At 41.1% G+C, this 24423-nt stretch overlaps 1 protein-coding gene across 1 annotated transcript in view; it reads right to left on the bottom strand.

The window, feature by feature from the left end:
* lrrc58b (leucine rich repeat containing 58b) overlaps positions 1–11904 on the bottom strand; it is a 52762-nt gene extending 40858 nt beyond the window's left edge. The window contains exon 1 of the mRNA XM_063050630.1: positions 11282–11904. Within this exon, the coding sequence (XP_062906700.1) occupies positions 11282–11757 (476 nt within the window). The 5' untranslated portion in view covers positions 11758–11904. The remainder of the gene's footprint in view (positions 1–11281) is intronic.
* Between the last annotated feature and the right edge of the window lie 12519 nt (positions 11905–24423).

The following is a 24423-nucleotide window of genomic DNA, read 5'->3' as shown; positions in this document are numbered from 1 at the left end:
ATCTACTTTCCAGCTTTTTACTTCATCCCTCTCCCTCTTGGATTCACCTATCACCTTGTGTTTCTCTCTCTCTCATCCTCCCCTCACCTTGTAAATCTATTCATCTTTTTTTCTCCAGTCCTGCCAAAGGGTTTCAGCCTGAAACGTCGACAGTACTTTTTTTTTCCATAGATGCTGCCTGGCCTGCTGAGTTCCTCCAGCATTTTGTGTGTTGTTACCCAAGAACTTAAAGCTGCTCACCATCTTCATTGTGAGGACTGGTGTGAGTTCTCCTCACTCTGCCATCCTGAAGTTAACAATCAATTCCTTGACCTTAATGACAATAAGTGCAAGGTTGTTGTTTCAACACCACTCAATTAGCCAATCTACCTCAATGACGTACTCCATCTCCTCACCACCTGAGAATCTGCTAACAAAAAGTTGTGTAATCAACAAATTTATAGATGGCATTTGAGCTTTGCTTAGTCATGAGTGTAGAGAGAGTACAGCAGCGGGCCAAGCACACATCCTTGAGGTGTGCCAGTGCTGACTGTCAGCAAGGAGATGTTATTTTTCTATTTGCACTGATTGTGGTCACCCAATGAGGAAATCAAGAACCCAGTTGCTGAAGGAGGCACAGAGGCCTGGGTTTTGAAGCTTGTTGATTATTTTCCTAATCTAAAACTGTAACTAAATGCCTTCCTAACAAGTGCTGAAAAAGAGAAACAGCTGGCTGAAGTGAAACATCTGTCGAAAAATTCTTGCAGCAGATTTATGAAGTATCATGGCAGGTACTTTCCACACAAGCTAAATTATAATTTTTTGTTTCAGATACAGCAACACCAGTAGCAAAACTGATGTTTGTGAATTCATCTATCAACAGAATACATTTAGTCTATGTTTGAACTAGTGCCAATGAAAGAATACAAGCACAGCAGGATTTTACATTCATCTCAACCTACTTTAAGCTTTGGTTACATTTGATGGTAGCTATCTATTTTCACAAATATATGTTGTTTTAACGTTCATTCACACACAATCTAATAAAATAGCCAAATGAACAAATTTTTAAGAACTTTTAAGAGGCCAAAGTTAAGCACAGCTATTTCCCTCTTCCCAAGTTCCAGATGGTTTCCGATACTAAAATCAGTACTATTTAAATACAGTGGATTCCAGTTAATTAGACTATTGATTAATCAGGGCAGTCATGTATTTGTGACAACTCTTAGAGAGCTAAAACCAAATCAAGAAAATAGACAAGATTCCTTTAACTTATTTGGGAGACTATGGTGCTTAATTGGGGCAGGAGACTATTCTTGAACAATTTCTAACTAGCGTCAGTCACATGGCCATTAGACACTACACTATGCTTAGTGATCAGTTTTTAAGTAGCGTCAGTTGCGTGTTTGTTTTCAAAAAGTGGTGAATTTTGTCACTGATAGTTTGTGAGAAATAAGCAGCAAGAACATTTGGAACAGTTTTGCTCACTGCAGTTTCCAGCATTCAGACGTGGAGGTGCCAGAAGTGGCTGGGGTGAAAATTAATCAATTTCACTACTTCAACAAGTTAGGAGTTAGGAAGGTATTAACTATCATCTTGAATGTTACAATGAAAAAGGTTTGGAGGATGCAATCATCTAAAGCATTGTAGGAAGGCTGGTGTCTGTTTTGTTCATTTACAGTCAAAAGAATATAATAGAATACACAATGAATTCATCCGTCAATAACTATTAGGAATTAATACTGTTTTACAGTGCTGTAGAGGTATTGGTAGTGTTCTAATTTGTTCAGTATTTCATATAAATACATAAATTGTTACTCAATTAAATAGTAGTTTGTCTTTTTTATACCTTATAACCATTCCCATGAAACTTCAGCTAATTGGGACAGTCGCTTATCTGCGCAAAAATGTACTGGTCCCAATCATGCAGAATTCACTGTAACTTAAACTGCATCAGACAAAGTTCAGAAAGGTAAGGTTTGCTATTCACTCTCAAGGGAAGAGAAATCTTTATTTTGACCACCTATATATAGGAGCCCATCAATTGGTGTTTCCGAAACATGATACTAGAAAATACACACTCACGATAGTCCTCAACTTGTGTGACAATGGTCCTGTGGTACATTTTGTGCTTACTTAAGCAGCACACAGAATGCTGGAGTAATTCCGCAAGTCATGCAGCATCTATGGAGGGGAATAAAGTTCGACTCTTTATTTCCCTCCATAGCTACCTGACTTGCCGAGTTATCCAGCATTTTGTGTGCATTGTTCAAAATTTCAATCATCTGCAGAATCTCTTGTGTGTATGACCATGCTTAGGTCTAGAATCCACTATACTTGCTGCTTGATAGAGTGTAGAGACTCTCCCAAAATGCGCAAAGCAATATTGGAATCCAACCACTAAAACCATGCAACTTACCAGAGGAGAGTACAGGTAGGCTTCCTGTTGTTTGTTCAGTCAAGATCACCAAACAAGTTAGGACATTTGCTTGCTGGTTATCTGGACTTGAGAATCCAGCTCCAGTAATGATACTTGGATCATGCTGGCTGTTCGATCAGGAGCAGCGTCCTCAAGTACTGCAAACCTATATGTATACTGAGTACTGAGCCTGCCGTAGAGGGTTGACATGGTTCTGAACTGCTATAACCAGGCATGTCATCTTGCTACCATCTTGACCCTAAGGAGGCCTGTTTGACAAAGAAACACAAACAATTCTAATTCTATGGCTGACACAGAATTTTATTTTGAATGACCCTCACACATTCCGTGCCTTATTATGGGAAAATTTACTACATCTTTCTTTCTACCCATGGAATGTTAGAGAGATGGAGGTTTAGCATTACCTAACTTTAGATTTTATTATTGGGCAATTAATATTCGACATATGAAATTTTCGTTACTTGATCAGGATATACTATCCATTCCTAAATGGGTAGCATTGGAATTACAATCTGTTCAGGGTTATACACTTGGCTCTACTTTAGGTTCCTCTCTTCCTTTTGATTTGAAACGCCTTAAACAGGTATCTAACCCGATAGTTAAATATACCTTACGTATTTGGTTTCAATTCAGAAAATTTTTTGATCTTAACCAATTTGGGCTAGCGATTCCTATTTTAGGTAACATATTTTTTCCTCCCTCTTTTACGGATCGTGCTTTTCAAATTTGGAAGACTAAGGGTATTTCATGGTTTTTGGATTTATTTTTAGATGGTTCCCTTATGTCTTTTGAACAATTATCTAATAAATATAATTTATCAAGAATACATTTTTTTAGATATCTACAAGGTAGAAATTTCCTAAGTACTATACTTTCTTCCTTTCCAATGCTTCCTCCTACATACATTTTAGATACTATAATTAACCTTAATCCATGTCAGAAAGGTGCATCGGCTATGATTTATAATATTATTATGAAACTTAGGAAAGCTCCATTTGATAAGATTAGGGTAGATTGGGAACAGGAATTGGGGTTTATCATTTCCGTGGATGACTGGGGGCAGTCAATACTTCCTCTATCTGTGCTAAACATTCCCTAATTCAATTTAAAGTTGTTCATAGAGCACATATGTCCGAAGATAAATTAGCTCGCTTTTATTCTCATATTAATCCTTTTTGTGATAGATGTCCGGGGCAGATAGCCTCTTTAACTCATATGTTTTGGTCTTGTCCTACTCTGGAAACTTTTTGGAGAGACATTTTTAATATTATCTCCAAGGTATTGAATATAGAATCTCTCCTCACCCTATTACTGCTATCTTTGGACTACCTAAAATTTCCAGTAATCTTTCTCCTTCAGCCCGTAGAATGATTGCATTTCTTACTTTAATGGTGAAAAGATGTATCTTACAACATTGGAAAGAGCTTAATGCTCCAACTACCTTTTTTTGGTTTTCTCAGACGATATTATGCTTGAATTTGGAGAAAATTAGAAGCAATCTTTATGATTCCTCATTTAAATTTGAACAGACCTGGAGATCTTTTATTCAATATTTTCATTTAATGTAATATATACCCTTCTTGTTTTTTTTTACTGTTTTTAATGGAGGTCGGGATTGAGGACGTGATTTTAAGTTTTTTAACTCTGTTTGGCTTCAAGTTAGCCCATTGCTTTGCTTTGCTTTTAGTTAGTTGCACGGTGGGTTTTTTTTTGGGGGGGTTTTTTCCCTTTTCTCTATTGATATATATATATATATATATTAAAATTAGTATACTCTTATGTTACCTTGGTACGTTATGTTTAAATTACACTGTTTGTATCTTTTTTTGTATTAATATCTCCTGTAATTTTATTATATTCTAACAGTGTATTAGTGCCTATATGGCTTACCTTTTTGTATACTTATTCAATAAAAAGATTTAAAAAGAAAAGAAAGAAAGGAATGTTAGAATGCTGGCAAGACCAGCATTAACAGCCCACTCGATCTTCTTTTAGAAGTCGGGTTAAGGTGCCATCCTGAACAGCTGCAGCTTTTATGATGAAAGACCCCCATAGTGCTGTTCCAAAGGGAATTCCAGAGTGCTGTTTCAAACAATGATCCAGTAAAGATAACGTATTGCCAAACTCAATTAAAGACGAATCTGGAGGTGGGGAAGTTTCAACATGATTAATGTACTTGTCTTTGACCACAGAGTTCAGGGGATAAACAGGTCTTATCAAATAGGCTTTGTCAAGTTGTTGCAGTGAATTGTGCAACTGGTACACACTGTAACCAGGATGTATCGGTGGGCCAGAGAAAGCAGGATCTCCCAGTGGCCACACATTTTAATCACGTCCCATTCCCATTCTGATATGTCTATTCACGGCCTCCTCTACTGTCAAGATGAAGCCACACTCAGGTTGGAGGAACAACACCTTATATTCCGTCTGGGTAGCCTCCAACCTGATGGCATGAATATTGACTTCTCTAACTTCTGTTAATGCCCCTCCTCCGCTTCACACCCCATCCCTTATTTGTTTGTTTATTTATTTATTTAAATATATTTTTCACCCTTTTTTCCTCTCCCTCTCTCCCTCTCACTATAACTCCTTGCCTGCTCTCCACCCTCTGGGCTCCCCTCCCCCCTTCTCTTTCTCCCCAGGCTTCCTGTCCCATGATCCTCTCCCTTCTCCAGCCTGGTATCCCTTTTACCAATCAACTTTCCAGCTCTTAGCTCCATCCCTCCCCTCCTGTCTTCTCCTATCATTTCAGATCTCCCCTTCCCCCTCCCACTTTCAAATCTCTTACCATCTCTTTCAGTTGGTCCTGACGAAGGGTCCTGGCCCGAAACGTCAACTGTACCTCTTCCTATAGATGCTGCCTGGCCTGCTGCGTTCACCATCATTTTTTGTGTGTGTTGCTTGAATTTCCAGCATCTGCAGACTTCCTCGTGTGTATGTATTGGTGGGGAAGGTTTAAGCCATTGTTTAACTCTGGATGGTATAAATTCTTTGTGTGTTATTGGATGCTCTCATCCAGGCAAGATAATGGAAAGAATTTGAGAAATGTGTAGCAGGTAATGCAATGCAGAACACCCCACTTCCAAAAACTCCTATAGCTACTGTACTTGCTTACTACGTTTACCTTCTAGTTGATTGCTGAAATTACCAGCAAACATCCCCACTTCTGAGCTGAGAATTGTTGAAACAACTGCCCAGAGCAACACACACAAAAATGCTGGAGGAACTCAGCAAGTCAGGCAGCAACTATGGAGGGGAATAAACAGTTCACTGTTTCGGGCTGAGATTCAAGGTTTTCAGCATCTCAGAAACTCTTGTGTTTGTGCCCCGAGCAACTGCCACAGCAACATTCTGAAACTGGGATTGTGACCTCCAATGACCACAACTATTTTCCTTTCTGTTAAATATGAATCCAGCCACTGAGGATTTGTCACTGATTTACCAAGACTCCCTGATGCAGCACCTGCTTAATTGCTGTCTCAGAGTCAGCTCCTCTCATTACACCTCTGGGTTCATGTCTTTGTGTCAATGTTTGACCCAAGGCCATTACGAAGATGAGACTAGAGTGAGCCCTACAGAACCCAAACTAAATGCGAATCGACAAAGCTTTAGAAGACTTCCTCCATCACTTTATTTACAGTTAATGGAACAATTAGCCAAGATACATTTTAACTTACCATTTTTAATGAAAAGAATTAAACTGCACTTGTACTGCACCAAAACAATCTGACTGGAGGTGAAGCTGTGCCTCCAATCTTCAATGGAGCTTAGATGGTTTCGGTGTTCAAAGTCTCGACTGCATCTGATTAATTCAATCATTGCTAAATATTACATGCATTAATTATCTGAATGCTGGCTGTCCGATGGTAGGAAGACCATAAGACATAGGAGCAGAATTAGGCCATTCAGCCCATCAAGTCTGCTCCACCATTCCATCATGACTGATTCCGGATCCCACTCAACCCCACACACCCATCATCAGGAACCAGCAGGAATTGGATCTTTACCTAAATAATTCACAGATTAGGGATGTCTTCAGAACCGTTCATCCTGAACTACTCCTGCACAGAATGGTGTTGGAATCTCTCATCATCAATAGGCCAGTTAAGAACAGCAATTTCCTTCCTTGAGGGACATTAGTAAACCAGATTCGTTTCTGAAAACAATCAACTAATTTGTCTTTTATTAATACAGTGTATTCCAGTTAATTGGGACCAGCACATTTTGGCCCAAATAAGCAGCTGCCCCAAATAGCCGAAGTTACATAGAAATAGTTAAAAAGGTATTTAAAAAAAGACAAACTACCATTTAACTGAATTACAAATTATGTATTTAACTGAAATACAGAACAAGGTAGAACATAACCAATACTACTCCAGTAGTATAAAACTGTATTAGTTCCTAGTAGTTATCGACTGAGGAATTCATGCAGTGCACGCTGCCGTGTTGTTTTGACTAACTGTAAATTAACAAAATCAGGGCAAGTCAGGGTAATTTTTTCCCCCAGCTAGTGTCAAGCATTTTCATGTCATCTTGGCAATGGTCTGAATTTATTTTTAAAGTCAAACATAATTATCAAAAATCACTGTTTTTTGAAACAGTGTCCATCGGCACAAATGGATAAAATAACACAAGCATACGCAACTGATGCTATTTAAAAACAGTTTACTCCAAGCACAGAGTAGTGTCTAATGGCCATGCAAGTACTTGTGACAGACACTAGTTAGGAACTGTTCAGCAACAGTCTCCTGTCCTAATTAAGTGGCAGTGTCCTAAATAAATGATTTGTAGGATTTTATGCTCAAGTTCAATGGTGACATTCAAAGTAAATTTATTATCAATGTACATACATGTCACCTGAGATTCATTTTCTTGCAGGCATGTTCAATAAATCCATAAGAGAAACAATGAAAGACTGCACCAACTTTGGCATTCAACCAGTATGCAAAAAAAAACTGTAAATACAAAAAAAAGAAACTAATGATAATAAATAAACTATAAATATCGAGAACATGTGATTAAGAGTCCTTGAAAGTGAGTTCATAGGTTGTGGGAACAGTTCAGTGATGGGGCAAGTGAAATTGTGCGAAGTTATCCCCTTTGGGAACAGTTCAATGATGGGGCAAGTGAAGTTATCCCCTTTGGTTCAACAGCCTGATGGATCTTGGTTCAAGATGGTTCTGTTGTGGCACCACTCAGCCAAATTTTTAATCTTTCTCTAATATGCTGATATGTGCCGATCAGTGAGTAATCTACTAATGGCATTTTATTTGGAACAAAAGCAAATAAAGTCTGAGATTTTGTCACAACAGGAAAATATTAGTACAAATGACAATAAGCTTAATCAAAGGGGCTAGTCTTAAGTGGCATGCTAAAATAGTAAAGAATGTAACGAAAACAAAGGTATAGGAAAATAAACTGCAAATTAGGTGCTTCAGTGAACTCAATCATGGTTACAGAAGGCAAAGTGCTTAAAACCAGGAACATGAGTTAGAGCTGGAATTCACAAATAATTCAGTGGATTGTGTGATGAGGAGGAGAAGTGAGAAAGATAGAATGGGAGAATTGGTGAAAAGATTTGGCATTGTTCAACAAAGTGAGTAAACACTTTGGCAAGTTGGGGTGGAGGGAGAGGGGATCAGAACTTGGGCAAATCAGAATATGGGAGCTCCTTTGGTTGAGGACCCCTACCATCTCATCCCACAATCTCTTGGGCCCATTACCATTAGGAAGGAGGTAGAGGAGCATCAGGATATCAGACTGGCTAACAGCTGCAAGACTAATGAATACCCTGCCACCACTGAGGTCTTACCACTCGCACAGCCAGCTATTTACTGCACTACATACACTTTGGTGTACATTTTGTTAACTTATTTGTGGGACAATTTTGTTTTAAGTGCTGTTTGTGATTTGTTTTGACGGTGCACCGCGATCCGGAGGAACGTTGCTTAATTTGGTTGTATATATGTACAGTCACATGATAATAAACTTGAACTTGAATTTTGGATAACAGAAGCAAGATCATGGGGACTTGTGATCATGTGCTTATCTGGGCGTTAAGGCAAAAGGCTTTGGGCTTCTTATTACTTGCGTGAGGAAGTTTCTGTCTATCCAGTACTGGATGCCAGACATGCACATAAGGTTGTCACTATTAACGTAGAACTTTTCTAATTAAGAGTTGAAGGAGAGATGGACCTGAGTGCAATCAGCATATATTTGGAGACTGACAGGTTTTTGAGGTGCCTCTGGCCATGGGGCAGCTTATAAATACAAAGTAGCAAAGAACAAAGATAACAATTGGGAACACAATGATGTGTGATCATTTCTGACAACAGGGCAGAATGTTCCAAAGATTGTGATCAAAGCAGAATTTATTTAAAGTCCATATAAATTTCAAAAACTAGATTACATCAGTGAAACAAGTAGATATTTAGTTAAATTAAATAAATTCAAGCATTCAGTTTCCTTTATGACAGCAACAGGAACAGGTATAATGTCACAAGAAACCAATACAATTATGTAGTCCTACCTTATGGAAACAGGCCCTTTAGTACAATTCATTTAAGAATCAGAATCAGGTTTATTATCACTGGCATGTGTTGTGTAATTTGTTAACTTAGTAGCAGCAGCAGTTCAATGCAATACATAATATAGAAAAGAGTTAAAAAAAAACAATTACAGTATATGTATATTGAATAATTAAAATGCAAAAACAGAAATAATATATTAAAAAAGTGAGGTAGTGTTCATGAGTTCAATGTTCACTGACTGGTCCAGCGACCACTCTCCATTATTGAACATCGATGGCTCCCCGGTAGAGATCGTAAAGAGCACCAAATTTCTTGGTGTTCACCTGCCAGAGAATCTCACCTGGTCCCTCAACACCAGCTCCATAGCCAAGAAAGCCCAGCAGCGTCTCTGCTTTCTGGGAAGGCTGAGAAAAGTCCACCTCCCACCCCCCACCCTCACCATACTCTACAGAGGACATATCAAGAGTATCCTGAGCAGCTGCAACACTGCCTGGTTCGGAAATTGCACCATCTCGGATCGCAAGACCCTGCAGCGGATAGTGAGGTCAGCTGAGAAGATCATCGGGGTCTCTCTTCCCGCCATTACAGACATTTACATCACACGCTGCATCCGCAAAGCTAACAGCAGTACGAAGGGCCCCACACACCCCTCATACAAACTCTTCTCCCTCCTGCCACCTGGCAAAAGGTACCGAAGCATTTGGGGTCTCATGACCAGACTGTGTAACAGTTTCTTCCCCCAAGCCATCAGACTCCTTAATATCCGGAGTCTAGTCTGACACCAACACACACACACACACACACACACACCTGAACACCACTCCACTCCCTTTGCAATTTTTGCTCAATTCCTGCTAAAACATTGTTTACATTTACATCATTTATTATTATATTGTAATTTGTCCTTTACTCTGCCTATTGTCTTGTTTATTAATTATTGCCCTGTCTTGCACTGTTTTGTGTAGGCCTGAAGTCGAATGTAGTTTTGTGTTGTTTCAGGTAGTCTAGTGTAGTTTTTGTGTTATTTATGTAGCACCATGGTCCTGGAGGATCGTTATTTCGTTTTTACTGTGTACTGTACCAGCAGTTATGGTTGAAATGACAATAAAAGCGACTTGACTTGACTTGAGTATCAATTTAGGAATCGGATGGCAGACGGGAAGCTAAGATTCCTTCTTAAGCTAGTTCCATTTGCCTGCAATTGGCCCACATCTCTCCAAACCTTTTCCATCTATGAACTTGTCTAAAAGTTGTAACTATATCTGCATCCGCTTCTTCAACTGACAGCTCATCCCTATACCCACTGCCCTCCGTGGGGAAAAAAAAATTACCTCTCAGGTCCCCTTTAAATCTTTCCCTGGTCACTTCAAGTCTCCATTGTCTAGTGTTAGACTCCCCATGTCCTGAAAAAATGGCTGTGACTTTATCTCTGCCCCTTAAGATTTTATAAACCCCTCATCTTCCTTTTATTCCCCCAGGAAAAAAAAACAGTTCCAGACTATCTGATCTCTCCCCATAACCCCAGCCCTCCCTCCCAGCAGCATCCTTGAAAATCTCCCTAGCTTAGCCACACGCTTGCTACAGTGTGGCAGCCAGTAATGAACACAATATTCCAGGTGCAGTCTCTGCTGCCATGTTTTGTACTCAATGTCCATCCAATGAAGGCAAACTTTCTCCACCACCTTGTCTGCAAGTATGGTCACTTTCAAGGAACTGTGTACCTGTAGTCCTTGGTTTCTCATTAATTGTGCAAGTCTTACCCTAGTTTAACTTCCAAAAATACATCATTTCACTCTTGTGCCATTCCTGCGCCCAATGCCTAACTGATTTAGATCCTGTTGTAAATTTTGGCATCACCCACAAAGTTATTAATCTCAGTTGCAGCACACCACTGAATCTGAAAAACAACCCTCCACTACCTTTCTGACTCCTCCACTAAGCCAATTCCATCTAAAAGTCATGGATGAGGCATTAGAAAACAACACCAAGAAAGGTCAACCACGGTAAATTACCGAACTGTAAATTATTAAAATTGTCACTTATTAAAATACAACCTTCTCTATTTATGACTTATCTCAGACTGTCATTTCAGGATTGGGTTATTCAAAAATGGCCAATCAATACCACATCAAACAACGCATCCTGATACTGTCGACTGTACCCTTTTTAAAATGTGAAGTGTGCTTCATAACTTTAACGCGGATAGCATGGCTGTCAATGAGTTTACTAGAAACACGAATTCTATATAACCAAGTTCTCAGAGCGTAAAGCAGGTTCGCGGTTTATGATTACTGTACGGTAAACCCAGAATAGAAAACAAGAAGTGTTTTACCTAGTTAGATTCTCTATTTCTGGTGGGATGGTTTTCAGTCTGTTTCCTCCAAGTGAAAGAGATTTGAGTCTTTGCAATTCTAGAAGCTGAGAAGGCACCTCCTCAAAGCGATTGCCACTAAAATTGACAACTTCCAAACTCATCTTTCCAAAATCTTTAGGCAGCGAGTACTCGTCCATTCTGTTGTTTTTGGCTATCAAAGCCCTAAGTTTGGTAAGTTCCAAGATCTGATCGCAGATGTAGGTGAGCCCATTGGAACTAATATCTAGAAACAACAGATTTCTTAAATACGCGATATTTTCGGGGAAAACAGTAAATCTATTGTGCGACAACAGTAATTGGCGAGTCTCGTTTTTCTTTTCTTCACTGATGTCTTCCAAAGCCACCGTTTCCAGATTCATCCTGGACAAGTTTAGTACATTGTCTCCTTCCATATTTTCTAAAACATCCAAAGCAGATCCTGGCAAAGCAAACATTCTCAGTCTGGCCTGGAACACCAAATTTAATTTGCAAAGGGAGGCACTTCAGCAATTACCGAAGTCTAGCAACAGACACCACGTTCAGCTGCTCCTCCAGTTTTCAGCAGAACCCCGCTCGTGCTGGCCAAAGCATGAAAACGAACGGCCCCGGAATCGCAATTGTCAATAAATACCACTCAATGCGGATGTGCGGCTGCGCAGATCGCCGGCCATGCTCGAGTCGGCATTGACGAGCAACAAACGAGGTTGGAACGTAATTGTCATATGGTGTTGCGTAATGACGCACGTACAACGAAGAGAATCAGGACGGGGTGCACGCATTGTAGTTTTCTAAGTTCAGTAACTGAGTGAAATTGCAGTTTAAAAAAACATTTCACAAATTCAAGTGTTGTGGCTTGTTTAGCCCTTCAATAGCATTTTTTTCAGAAAACATGTGGCTGTTCCAGCATTTGAAACAAGCTTACCTAAGGCTTTTGAAATAATAAAACACGGAGACGCGTTCGAGGGTCATAAGTTACAAAGCAAAGCCTGTTGGGCATCCAATGAGTAACTTTGTGAGAAGATCAAACTAATGATACTTTGTGAGTGACTTCACAAAAGAACAGAGCAATCCAAACTTGAGAAAGAGCGATGTGGAACATTGTACGAGATAAACAGAGTGGTAGGAAATAGTCAGCCGTTTTGAAGGCAGGTATGACTCATAGAGGTGCGATGAAACGTATCCGAATGGGAGGTGTCAGTAATTCGCAAAGGAACGCAACACGTTTAAAGATTAGAGAAGAACTGAAAAAATGTTCCATCTGAAATTCTGAAGGGAGTCTGGAACCCACTGCCCAAAAATTTGGCTGAGGTAAACCAGCACCAAGTTTGAAACCGCAAACACGAGGAAATCTGCAGATGCTGGAATTTCAAGCAACACACATAAAAGTTGCTGGTGAATGCAGCAGGCCAGGCAGCAACTCTAGGAAGAGGTGCAGTCGACGTTTCGGGCCGAGACCCTTCGTCAGGACTAACTGAAGGAAGAGTTAGTAAGACATTTGAAAGTGGGAGGGGGAGGGGGAGATCCAAAATGATAGGAGAAGACAGGAGGGGGAGGGATGGAGCCAAGAGCTGGACAGTTGATTGGCAAAGGGGATATGAGAGGATCATGGGACAGGAGGTCCAGGAAGAAAGACAAGGGGGGCGGGGGGGGACCCAGAGGATGGGCAAGGGGTATAGTGAGAGGGACAGAGGGAGAGAAATCAGGATCTCCCAGTGGCCACACATTTTAATTCCATGTCCCATTCCCATTCTGATATGTCTATCCACGGCCTCCTCTACTGTAAAGGTGAAGCCACACTCAGGTTGGAGGAACAATACCTTACATTCCGTCTGGGTACCCTCCAACCTGATGGCATGAACATTGACTTCTCTAACTTCTGCTAATGCCCCACCTCCCCCTCGTACCCCATCCGTTATTTATTTATATACACACATTCTTTTTCTCTCTCTCCTTTTTCTCCCTCTGCCCCTCTCACTATACCCCTTGCCCATCCTCTGGGCTTCCCCCCCCCCCACTTTTCTTTCTCCCTAGGCCTCCTGTCCCATGATCCTTTCATATCCCTTTTGCCAATCAGCTATCCAGCTCTTGGCTCCATCCCTCCCCCTCCTGTCTTCTCCTATCATTTTGGATCTCCCCCTCCCCCTCCCACTTTCAAATTTCTTACTAGCTCTTCCTTCAGTTAGTCCTGACAAAGGGTCTCGGCCCAAAACGTCGACTGTACCTCTTCCAATAGATGCTGCCTGGCCTGCTGCATTCACCAGCAACTTTGATGTGTGTTGCACCAAGTTTGAAATGTTGTTGGATGAATTCTTGAAATACTGTCATCAAAGGGATGAATAAGCAAGAACTGGGAATTGGGTTAGGACTTTTTCAGCAGCTGTGGATTTATGGATTCTCTGCGACTCATCCCTCCCCGGTGATCACCCTCCAGGAACTGAACCCTGCAACTATCCTAAATGTTACAGCTGCCCTGCATCTCCTCCCTCACCACCATTCAGGACCTTAAAGAATTCTTCTGGGTGAGGCAGTACTTCACATGTGAATCCATCAGTGTCATTCATTGTTTCTGGTTCTCCTGGTCCAACTCCCCTGTATCGGTGTTACCCAACACGACCTGGGGGATCGCTTAGTTCAGCATATCTGCTCCGACTGTCCTAACAGCCAGATGACTAGCCATTTTAATTCTACTTCCCATTCCACATGGATGTTCAATCATGGCTTCCTCTACTGCCAAGTTGAAGCTAGATGCAGTCTCTGGCTTCTTCTCCCTTCCTTTCCAGTCCTGACAAAGGATCTTAGTCCGAAATGTTGACTGTTTATTCCTTTTCATTAATGCTGCCTGACCTGTTGAGTTCCTTCAGCATTTTGCATTTGACCATAATTCAGTTAGGTTTAAATTGGTTAGGGAATGGAGTGAATGGTATCAACTCCTGCCTGAGGACTCTAATTTGCCGAGTGTCACAACTGGTCAACAGCAGATGCTATTTCATTGACACTTCACTCAGCGCTGAAACTCTTGGACATTGATGCCTATGTCAGGAAAGATGAACATTGGCTTTATTTGTCACATAGAAACATCAAAACACAGAGAAATGCACCCCTTCTCTGTCATTGTTTTCGCGACGTGGTGGGGGTGAGCAGCCGGCAAATGTCACCATGCTTCCAGTGCCGATATAGCGTGCACACAACTCACTAAGGTTAATCATATGTCTGAAATGTGAGAGGAAACCCACACGGTCATGGGGAGAAAGTACTAACTCCTTTCAGACAGTGGTGGGAACTGAACCCTGCTCAGTAATTGCTGGCCCAGTGAAGCGATTGTGCAAACCACTACACTACATCGACCACAGTTCAGCTTCCAATACTATCATCCCCTCGAATATCATCACGAAGTTCCAAGACCTGGGCCTTGATACCTCCCTGTGCGACTGGATCCTTGATTTCCTCACTGAGTCCTCATTAGGTGATTGAAAGTAGAGAAGTTCCTTCATGTTAACATATCAGAGGATCTGTCCACCTAAGTATCATCACAAAAAAAAGCACAAAAGCACCCCTCTTTCTCAAAGTTTGCATAGATTTGGCATGTTATCAAAAACTTTGAAAAATTTCTATAGGCGCACAGTAGAGAGTATCCTAATTGGTTGTATCATGGTTGCATATGGAAACAACAATGGCCAGCAATGGAAGTTGCTGCAAAAAGAGGCAGATTTTTAGTCCAGTACAAGCAAAGTCCTCCCGACTTTGCTTGTACTGAGTACCTTTTTAATCGAGTGAGTGCTGCCACAAGAAAGCAGGTTGGAGATTCTTCTCTTCAAAAGGGATTTGGCTTTCATTTGGCTGGCTATCCAATTTTGAGAGCCTTAGCATGCTGATGTGTCACATTACACGTACTCAAGGATATCTGACCTCCGAAGATCATATGGCTTTCCATAGCAAATGTAAAACAAGAAGGCACATGCAGAATATTTCTCAGCTCCCTGAAGCCATTATTGGAATGCCATTGTCAGTTGGCCAGAGGCAAGAGAGGGAGCCCTGAAAAATGTCAGTTATCATTGTAGTTAATCTCTCACATCCTAACATCCACTGTAAGGAAGTGAAAATTTGAGGCAGTTAGCAGTAACTGTTTACTTGAATGGTCTCGGGATGAGGCATCTCAGTTATAAAGTTATGTTGAAGAAGTTGATTTTAAAAACGCAAACACGAGGAAATCTGCAGATGCTGGAATTTCAAGCAACACACATAAAAATTGCTGGTGAAGGCAGCAGGCCAGGCAGCATCTATAGGAAGAAGTACAGTCAACGTTTTGGGCCGAGACCCTTCGAAGGTTGTGGAGAGATTTCTGGAAATCATGACTGGTTTACATACGTAAATAGAGAGAAGCTGTTATCATGAGCAAGTGGGTTAAGGAATGGTGGACACAGATTTAAAGTGATAGCCAGATGATACTGGGAATGAGAGGAATAATGATTCCTCACACAGGGAATAATCCTGACTTGTAGAAATGAAGATAGTTAGTGGTTTGTTGGTGATTTTAAATTCCTGGGTGTCAGTATCTCAGAGGACCTGTCCTGGACCCATCATATAAATGCAAATGCAAAGAAAGCACGACAGTGCCTCACTTCCTTAGGAGTCTGTGGAAATTCGGCATGCCATCAAAAACTTTGACAGACTTCTATAGATGTGTCGTGGAAAGTGGGTTGACTGGCTGCCTTATGGCCTGGTATGGGAACACCAAATTTTGTAGGATTTGAGTGGAAAATCCTACAAAAGGTAGAGGATTTGGCCCAGTACATCATGGTAAAGCCCTCCCAACCACTCAGCACATCTACATGAAACACTGTCATAGGAAAGCAGCTTCCACCATCACCACCCAGGCCATGCTCTTTTCTCGCTGCTGCCCGCAGGTAGAAGGTATGGGTGCCTCAGGACTTGTACCACCAGGTTCAAGAACACTTACCACCCCTCAACCATCAGTATCTTGAACAAAAGAGGATAATTATACTCATCTATTGAGATGTTCCCATAACAAGTGATCTCACTTTAAGGACACTTTATCTTGTTATTTCATACTCTTGTTATTTATTGCTATTTATTTATATTTGCATTTGCAGTTTGTTGTCTTCTATGCTCTACTTGATCTTTCATTGATCCTGCTTACAGTTACTTTTCCATAGATTTGCTGAATATGTCCGCAGGAAAATAAAGCTCAGGGCTGTATGTGGTGACAATGTATATACTCTGATAATAACATTTACTTCGAACTTGGAAGTATATTTGGGAAAATTATTTGCAGTACAATAGGGAAAGAATGGTGGAATGGGACTGACTATACTTTGGGATGTAGATTTGATAGGCTGAATTGCACTTAAAACATAGCAACAGCTGGAGGAACTGAGTCAGTCACCATCTTGTTAGCACTAGATTAACCTTTTAAATAATACTCTTATGGATTCCAATTGCCATTGAACTTCTGTTCAGTTAATTTAGTTTACAGAGAACGTTGGCTAGAGCTTTGAGTTTCAAATTGGCAGCTCTGCCCTCAAATCCATTTTGAATTTAAATAGAGGTTTTAGATAATTGGTACGATCTCCTAGTCTGCACATTACTTGTGAGTATTCACATTGTTTTCCTCATCAATGTGATGTCCACTTCAGTACAGTAGAAGAGTGTGCAGATGCTGATGTGCTAATGTGGTGCTCAGTGAAAGTGGATAAAAAGCTGAAAGCTCACGGAGAGTCTGTACCCAAGGGGTACAGAGCTCCCTTTCACTCTGCACTTTGGAAATAGTTGAGGATCCATCCGGCTGTACGGAGTGAAGCTATGATTCATTTGCATGAATACTGAGCTATGCAGCACAAGGATCTAAAAGATTCTCCTCACAACAGATCCAGTCGGTGTTCTGTCATTCTACCACATACAGTTGTGAAAGATGATGGTCAATTATAGAGCGACTGGGAGGAGGTAGATTATCCCGGTTTTTGACCATCATGGATAAGAATTTTCAGGCAATTCAAATCATCTTAAATTACCTGCAGGAAATGTAGGGGAAAAAACTGCCACGAGCTTTCTAGCTGTAACCTTCATGGTTTGTGCTTCAGAATATACCCGATGTTGACCCAATTATTCCAGTACACCTACAATTCCCATCTACCAGATAAACAAAGAAGGTTATACTTATTCACATGAAGCACAGCAAATTGAAAATGGTCAGTTATCTCCTACTGTCTGTCTACAGCAGTGGTGACAGAGGTAGCTCTTTTCCATTGACAACCTGTTGCCCAAAGGTAGCTTGAGGAACACTCGGGTATTTTGCAATTTAAGTACCCCAGCACTGCTGATGTACTGCTCAATGCCCAAGTAATGTCAAGAATCATTCTGAATTTGATCACAGTTGTTTCCCCAATTTTTCTGAATGTGATTTGTTACACCCTAATTGTTGTATTTGTTGACATGCTTAAGACCTGGTAAGATAGGCATGGAGAAAATGGCACAAATAGTACCTAATTTAGTGAATCTTCCTGATTTTTTTTTTAGTGATTTGGGATTCAGTTAGTTGTGTCCCTCTGAAAAGGCGTTTTAGTTATAAGTTTTGGGTGAATGACATCCGGACAGTACTTATTTAATTAAAAATCATATTATTCAGTGCTTCCAAAAGATTTATGAGTAACACTGGTTCCATGCAATCCACAACTGATTACAGTCTCTGTGTGAGAGAGATGAAAGAATATTTTCAGTAAGTGTGACGGGGTCCTGAATTACCCCTATGAACTGTGCTTTTGAAAAGAGAGAGAAAGAGTGAGAGGTATTTAACACCAACATCTTGTTTTGAAAAGAGAGAGAGAGATGAAGACTAACTTTTGGATTTCTGCTGAGTTGGAGAGAGAGAGCACCGAGTAGCTTGTAAGTCGCTATGGTGACCGAGGTTGGTGTTATTTGATGGACAATCGATGTTATAGTTTCTCTGGAGTGTGTTTATACTTCCCAAGGACATTTGCCTGCTTGTACACTCCTACACAGACAGCGAAAGGAGAACTTGAATGGCAGTTGGTACTCAGTACGGTAAGGTAAATAGGAGGTCAGATGATAGACCTGCAGCACATGTTTTTGGATACTGAATGAGCTTTGTTGTGCCCACAGAAAAAGTGGGTTTTTGGAGGATCGATCAGGTGGATTGATCAGTGGCTCTCGCAGTGAGAAAAGGGATTGACTGGTGGCGAGTTGTCCATGTGTCCAACCTTTGCCTGGGTTGATGATTCCACCACAGAAAAATGGTCCCCTATGTTGAAGTCACAGTCGGTGACTTTTAAAGGATTTCGGAGGACAACGGGAAGATCGACGGTGTCAGCTCACCTGAAGACTCAAATCTCTCCCTCACTCTCTCTCCATAACTGCTCAACTCAACACCACAAACTGAACTGAACTTTACTCATTATCGTAAGACTATCTATTTATCCCTAGCCTTGAAGAAGCTTGGTTTTCACATATTTCCACACTTACTTATGTATAATCATTGCTAACCTGTATGATTTATCTACATTTGTATTACTGTTTTGTGTAGTTACTAATAAATAATATTAGTTAATAGCAATACTGGACTCCAAAGTGTTTTCTATTTCTGCTGGTTCTTTAACCCGTCACGGGGTACATGACATAAGGCTCTGCTGTTAATATTATTACCAGAAAACTGAAAATATCCCTAATTCATAGAGTCATACAGCAAGGAAAAAGGCCCTTCAGCCCAACTGATGAATGCTGAGCAACGAGGATTGCAAACAACATCTTCCCCTCACTGGTCATCAAAGCAGATGCACTTCAGTTGGCGTACTTGGCCACCTTGCTCTGCTCTCTATCCATGCATGACTGTGTGACTAAGGACAGCTTCGATGCCATCTTCAAGTTTGCTGTTGCCACTACTGTTGTTGCTGATGAGTCACGATACCGGAGCAGGACAGGACACCATGGTTGAGTCGTGCCAGAACAACTTCTCACTCAGTGTCAGCAAAACTGAAGAGCTGATGGTTGGCTTCATGAAGGGAAAGAAGAAAGAATCAGAATCGGGTATAATATCATTGGCATGTGTCATGAAAGTTGTTGTTTTGTGGCAGCAGTACATAATAATAAAAAACTATAAATTACAATAAGTACCTGTATATATAAAAAAATAAGCAGAGCAAAAAGAGAACTAAACAAAAGACAAAAATATGTGGTAGTGTTCATGGTTTCATTGTCCATTCAGAAATCTGATGGCAGAGGGGAAGAAGCTGTTCCTGAAACATCAAGTGTGTGTCTTCAGGCTCCTGTACCTCCCACTGATGGTAGCAATGAGAAGAGAGCATGTCCTGGGTGATGGGGTCCTTAACGATGGGCAGTAACTGATGATGGTCGCCATTTTGAAGCATTGCTTTTTGAAGATGTCTTCAGTGCCAGGAAGGCTAGTGCCCATGATGAAACTGGCAGAGTTGGCAGTCCTCTGCAGCTTTTTCCAGTCCTGTGCAGTGCCCCTCCATACCAGACAGTGATGCAACCAGTTAAAATGCTCTCCATGGTAAATCTGTAGAAATTTGGAGAGTCTTTGGTGACACACCAAGTCTCCGCACACCCTTGATGAAATATAGCCATTAAAATGCCTTCTTTGCAATTGCATCAATATGTTGGGTCCAGGATAGATCTTCAGAGATGTTGACACCCGGGAACTTGAAACTGCTCAACCTTTCTGCCACTGATCTCTCGATGAGGAATGGTGTGTGTTTTCTCTACTTCCCCTTCCTGAAGTCCACAATCATATCCTTGGTCTTACTGTTCAACAGTTTCTCTCTCCACAGATCTGATGAATATTTCTTGCATTTCTTTTTTCACTCAGGATGCCATCATCTGCAGTACCTTGTTCTTGGAATAGTACAGTGGGACACAATTGCTTATACACAGAAAAGTAGCTACAGACAAAAATTCAAGGACAAAATAAGATTATGCTGTCAATGAGGTTTGCCTGTTGGAGTGGATTTAACTAAAGCTACTCCCTGGCGATGTGATGTATAATGTACAAAACTCAACAGAACATTCAGTGAGTACTTTTTATTAGGTATGTGGCCATCTGCTGCTGTAGCCCATCCATTTCAAGGTTCGACATGGTGCACGTTCAGAGATGCTCTTCTGCACACCACTGTTCTAAAGCATGGTTATTTGTGTTACTGTCAGCTTGAACCAGTCTGACCATTCTCCTCTGACCTCTCATTAACACAGCATTTTTACCAACAGAACTGCCACCCACTGGATTTTTCCCTCACACCATTCTTGTAAATTCTACAAACTGTTACAAGACCATAACACCATAAAATATAGGAGCAGAAATAGGCCATTTGGCCCATTGCATCTGCTCTGCCATTTCATCATGACTGATCCAGTTTTCCTTTCAGCCCCAATCTCCTGCCTTCTCCCTGTATCCCTCTACGCCCTGACCAATCAAGAATCAATCAGTCTGCCTTAAATATACATAAGACTTGGCCTCCACGCTGCCTGTAACAAAGAATTCCACAGATTCACCATTCTCTGGCCCAGAGCCATCAAATGCTCTTCACATGATAAGCCATTCAATAATGAATCATTTTCATGAACATGCTTTGAACCCTCTCCAGTTTCAGCAAATCCTTTCTAAGGGGCCCAAACCTGTTAACAATTACCCCAAGTGAGGCCTCACAATGCTTTACAAAGTTTCAACATTACGTGCTTTGATATCCTAGTCCCCTTGAAATGAATGTTAATATTGCATTTACCTTCCTCACCACAGCCCCAACCTACAAATTAACCTTTAGTGAATCCTTCTACCAAAGTGCATGATCATACTCTTCCCAACACTGTACTCTGTCTAAGTCCTTCAATAGCCTCTCTACTTCCTCAAAACTACCTGACCATCCAACTAAGTTTGTATTGCCTGCAAACCTGGCCACAAAGCCACCAATTTCATCATCCAAATCATTGTCATATAACGTAAAAAGAAGTGGTCCCAATACAGACCCCTGTGGAACACCGCTAGTCACTGACAGCCAGCCAGAAAAGGCTCCCTTCATTCCCACTCTTTGCCTCCTGCTTTATCCATGCTAGAATCTTTCCTGTAATACCATGTGCTTGTAGCTTGTTAAGCAGTCTCATGTATGGCACCTTGTCAATGGCCTTCTGAAAATCCCAGTACACAACATCAAGTGATTCTCCTTTCTCTATCCTGCTTGCTAGTTCTTCAAAGAATTCCAACAGATTCATCAGGCAAGATTTTCCCTTGAGGAAACCATGCTGACTTCCAGCTATTATATCATGAGCCTCCAAGTACCTTGAGACCTCATCCTTAATAATGGACTCCAACATCTTCCCAACCACTGAAGTGAGACTAACTGGCCTATAGTTTCCCTTCTTCTGCCTCTCTCCCTTCTTGAAGAGTGGAGTGACATTTGCAATTTTCCAGTCTTCTGGAACCATTCCAGAATGTAGTGATTCTTGAAAGATCATTACTAATGCCTCCACAATCTCTTCAGCCACCTCTTTCAGAACCCTGGGGTGTACACCATCCGGGTCCAAGTGTCTTATCTACCTTCAGACCTTCAGTCTCTCTCTGGTTATGGTAACATCACACACTTCATAACCCTGACATCTGGAACTTCCACCATACTGCTAATGTTTTCCTCAGTGAAGCCTGATGCAAAATGCTTATTCAGTTTGTCCGTCATTTCCTTTTCTCCCATTACTACCTTTTCAGCATCCTGATATCCCCTCTTGCCTCTCTTTTACACTTCATGTATCTGAAGAAATTTTTGGTATCCTCTTTAATATTATTGGCTAGCTTACTTTCGTCCCCCTTTATGCTTGAAAATTCCAGGAGATCAGCACTTTTAGAGATAATCAAACTACCCAGTCTGGCACCAACAATTATTCCACAGTCAAAGTCACTTAGATCACATTTCTTCCCCATTCTGATATTTGGCCTGAACAACAACTGAACCTCATTAGCATGGCTGCAATCTTTTATGCATTGAGTTACTACCATGTGATTGGCTAATCCAAAATTAGGTGGTCCTAACAAAGTGTCTGCTGAGTGTAATTATATTGACACCCTGTTGAGGTATAACATCAAAACTGCAGACTTCACATTGACTATACATGGCAATCATGCAAATTAGCAAGGAGTAACAAGTTGCAATACTGTTGAGCACGGAGGCATCAAGTGAGGTTTATTCCTGTCACGGGACCCATTCCTGTTTCGTGGCCAGTCAAATATATTTTGTTCTCTGAAACAATAGGGCACCAAGCTGCATTTTATTATCAGTATTTGCTGTCTTAGTAACCTGTGACCTGTCAGGTAATTTATTAGGTTGTATTGCCATGAAATGTTTTCTTGCTCCCTCGATATGTAATTTAGTGAAGCAGCAGATCCTGCACTAGTCCATTGTTTACACTTACAACATAGGACAACTCATGGTTCTGCTATTATTTGAATGGTGGCACAATTGTTCAGCAGTTAGCATCAAAAATTGGGATCTAACGGAAGGTGTGAGAAGGCAGAGCTAGTACGTAAAGTTGGATCTTCTCCCAATGATCATTTGACATTCTGGAAGGTTAAGTAGCCACTGTAAATTACCTGTGTAGGTAAGTGGCAAAAGGATCAAAGGGGTTCTGATGTGCATGTAGGAAAGCACACGTTGCAGAGCTGCAGGAAACTAAGGGGAGTGGGACTGAGGGATGACTTTGCTGGGAATTCGCATGGATTAAATGGGCTGATCAACTTTCTTTTGTGTTATTTAACTGTTTCCTTATATTTGAAGCAGCCTTCATGCACACCCCCCCCCCAACAAACTATTTCCATTGGCCATGATTTCTTCATTACCAGGTTCTTTCGAACAGCCTTCCCTCATCCAGTTCCACCTGCCCCATTGTTTTTCCCTCATCTACTTCTATCAACTATAAGCCTTTCTCAATGCTTCCCTCTATTCCTCCTGAATCTGACTCCATTTAGCCATCATTTCTTCCCCCCCTCCCCCCACCATCATCTGGTTTCACATCCACCTGCCAGCCTTTGCCTGGGTTTCATCACCTAAGTTACAGAGAAAGGTTGAACAAGTTGGGTCTTTATTCTTTGGAACGTAGAAGGTTGAGGGGGGACTTGATTGAGGTATTTAAAATTATGAGGGGGATAAATAGAGTTGACATGGATAGGCTTTTTCCATTGAATGGGGAGATTCAAACAAGAGGACATGAGTTGAGAGTTAAAGGGCAAAAGTTTAGGGGTAACATGAGGGGGAACTTCTTTACTCAGAGAGTGGTAGCTGTGTGGAACGAGCTTCCAGCAGAAGTGGTTGAGGCAGGTACGATGTTGTCATTTAAAGTTAAATGGACAGCTATATGGACAGGAAAGGAATGGAGGGTTATGGGCTGAGTGCAGTTTGGTGTAACTAAGAGTTCGGCATGGACTAGAAGGGCCGAGATGGCCTGTTTCTGTGCTGTAATTGTTATATGGTTATATAATTCCTACTTCTAAATGATCTCCCCTCTCTACTCTCACTCCTGATGTCGGGGCCTTGATCTGAAACATCAACTATTTCTTTGGCTCTACAAGATCCAACATTATAGTTGACCCAATGAGTTCTAGCAACAGTTTGTCCTTGTTCCAGATTCTAGCAGTTGCTCGTAATCACCACAATGTTGCATTAATATTAACTGATCAAAAGTATAGTTTCATTCCTAGTTGCTGATTTCGGTAAGCTGTCAGTGCAGGGCCTGCTGCGTACCGGGTTCCATTCACTGTGCGTGGTTGTACCCGCTCATGGATTGGGGTATATGTACTCCCAACTGTAGCATGTCGATTCTCTGTTGGAGTGAGCCAAAAGCTCTTTAAGTCATTGACTAGTTGTTGTGTTACAGACTTGCTCATTTTTGATGGCAAAGATCACTCTGTGAAGACATCGCTCAGCTGAGTACATTTACTCCCTCTCGGCATTCAATTCCACTGCAGCCAATAAAACAGTATGTTGGGATAATAGGCAGCAGTTGTTCAGTGCAAGTGGTAGTATTAGTTTTAAAAAAAATCAAATCAGTTTTCCTAGCAATGGTTGATTCATAATAAAAACAAGAAGCATGTT

This window comes from Mobula hypostoma, chromosome 6, assembly GCF_963921235.1.
Source record: "Mobula hypostoma chromosome 6, sMobHyp1.1, whole genome shotgun sequence".
Lineage (NCBI taxonomy): Eukaryota > Metazoa > Chordata > Chondrichthyes > Myliobatiformes > Myliobatidae > Mobula > Mobula hypostoma.
Note: the sequence above shows the minus strand (reverse complement) of the source record. Positions and strands in the feature narration are given on the sequence as shown.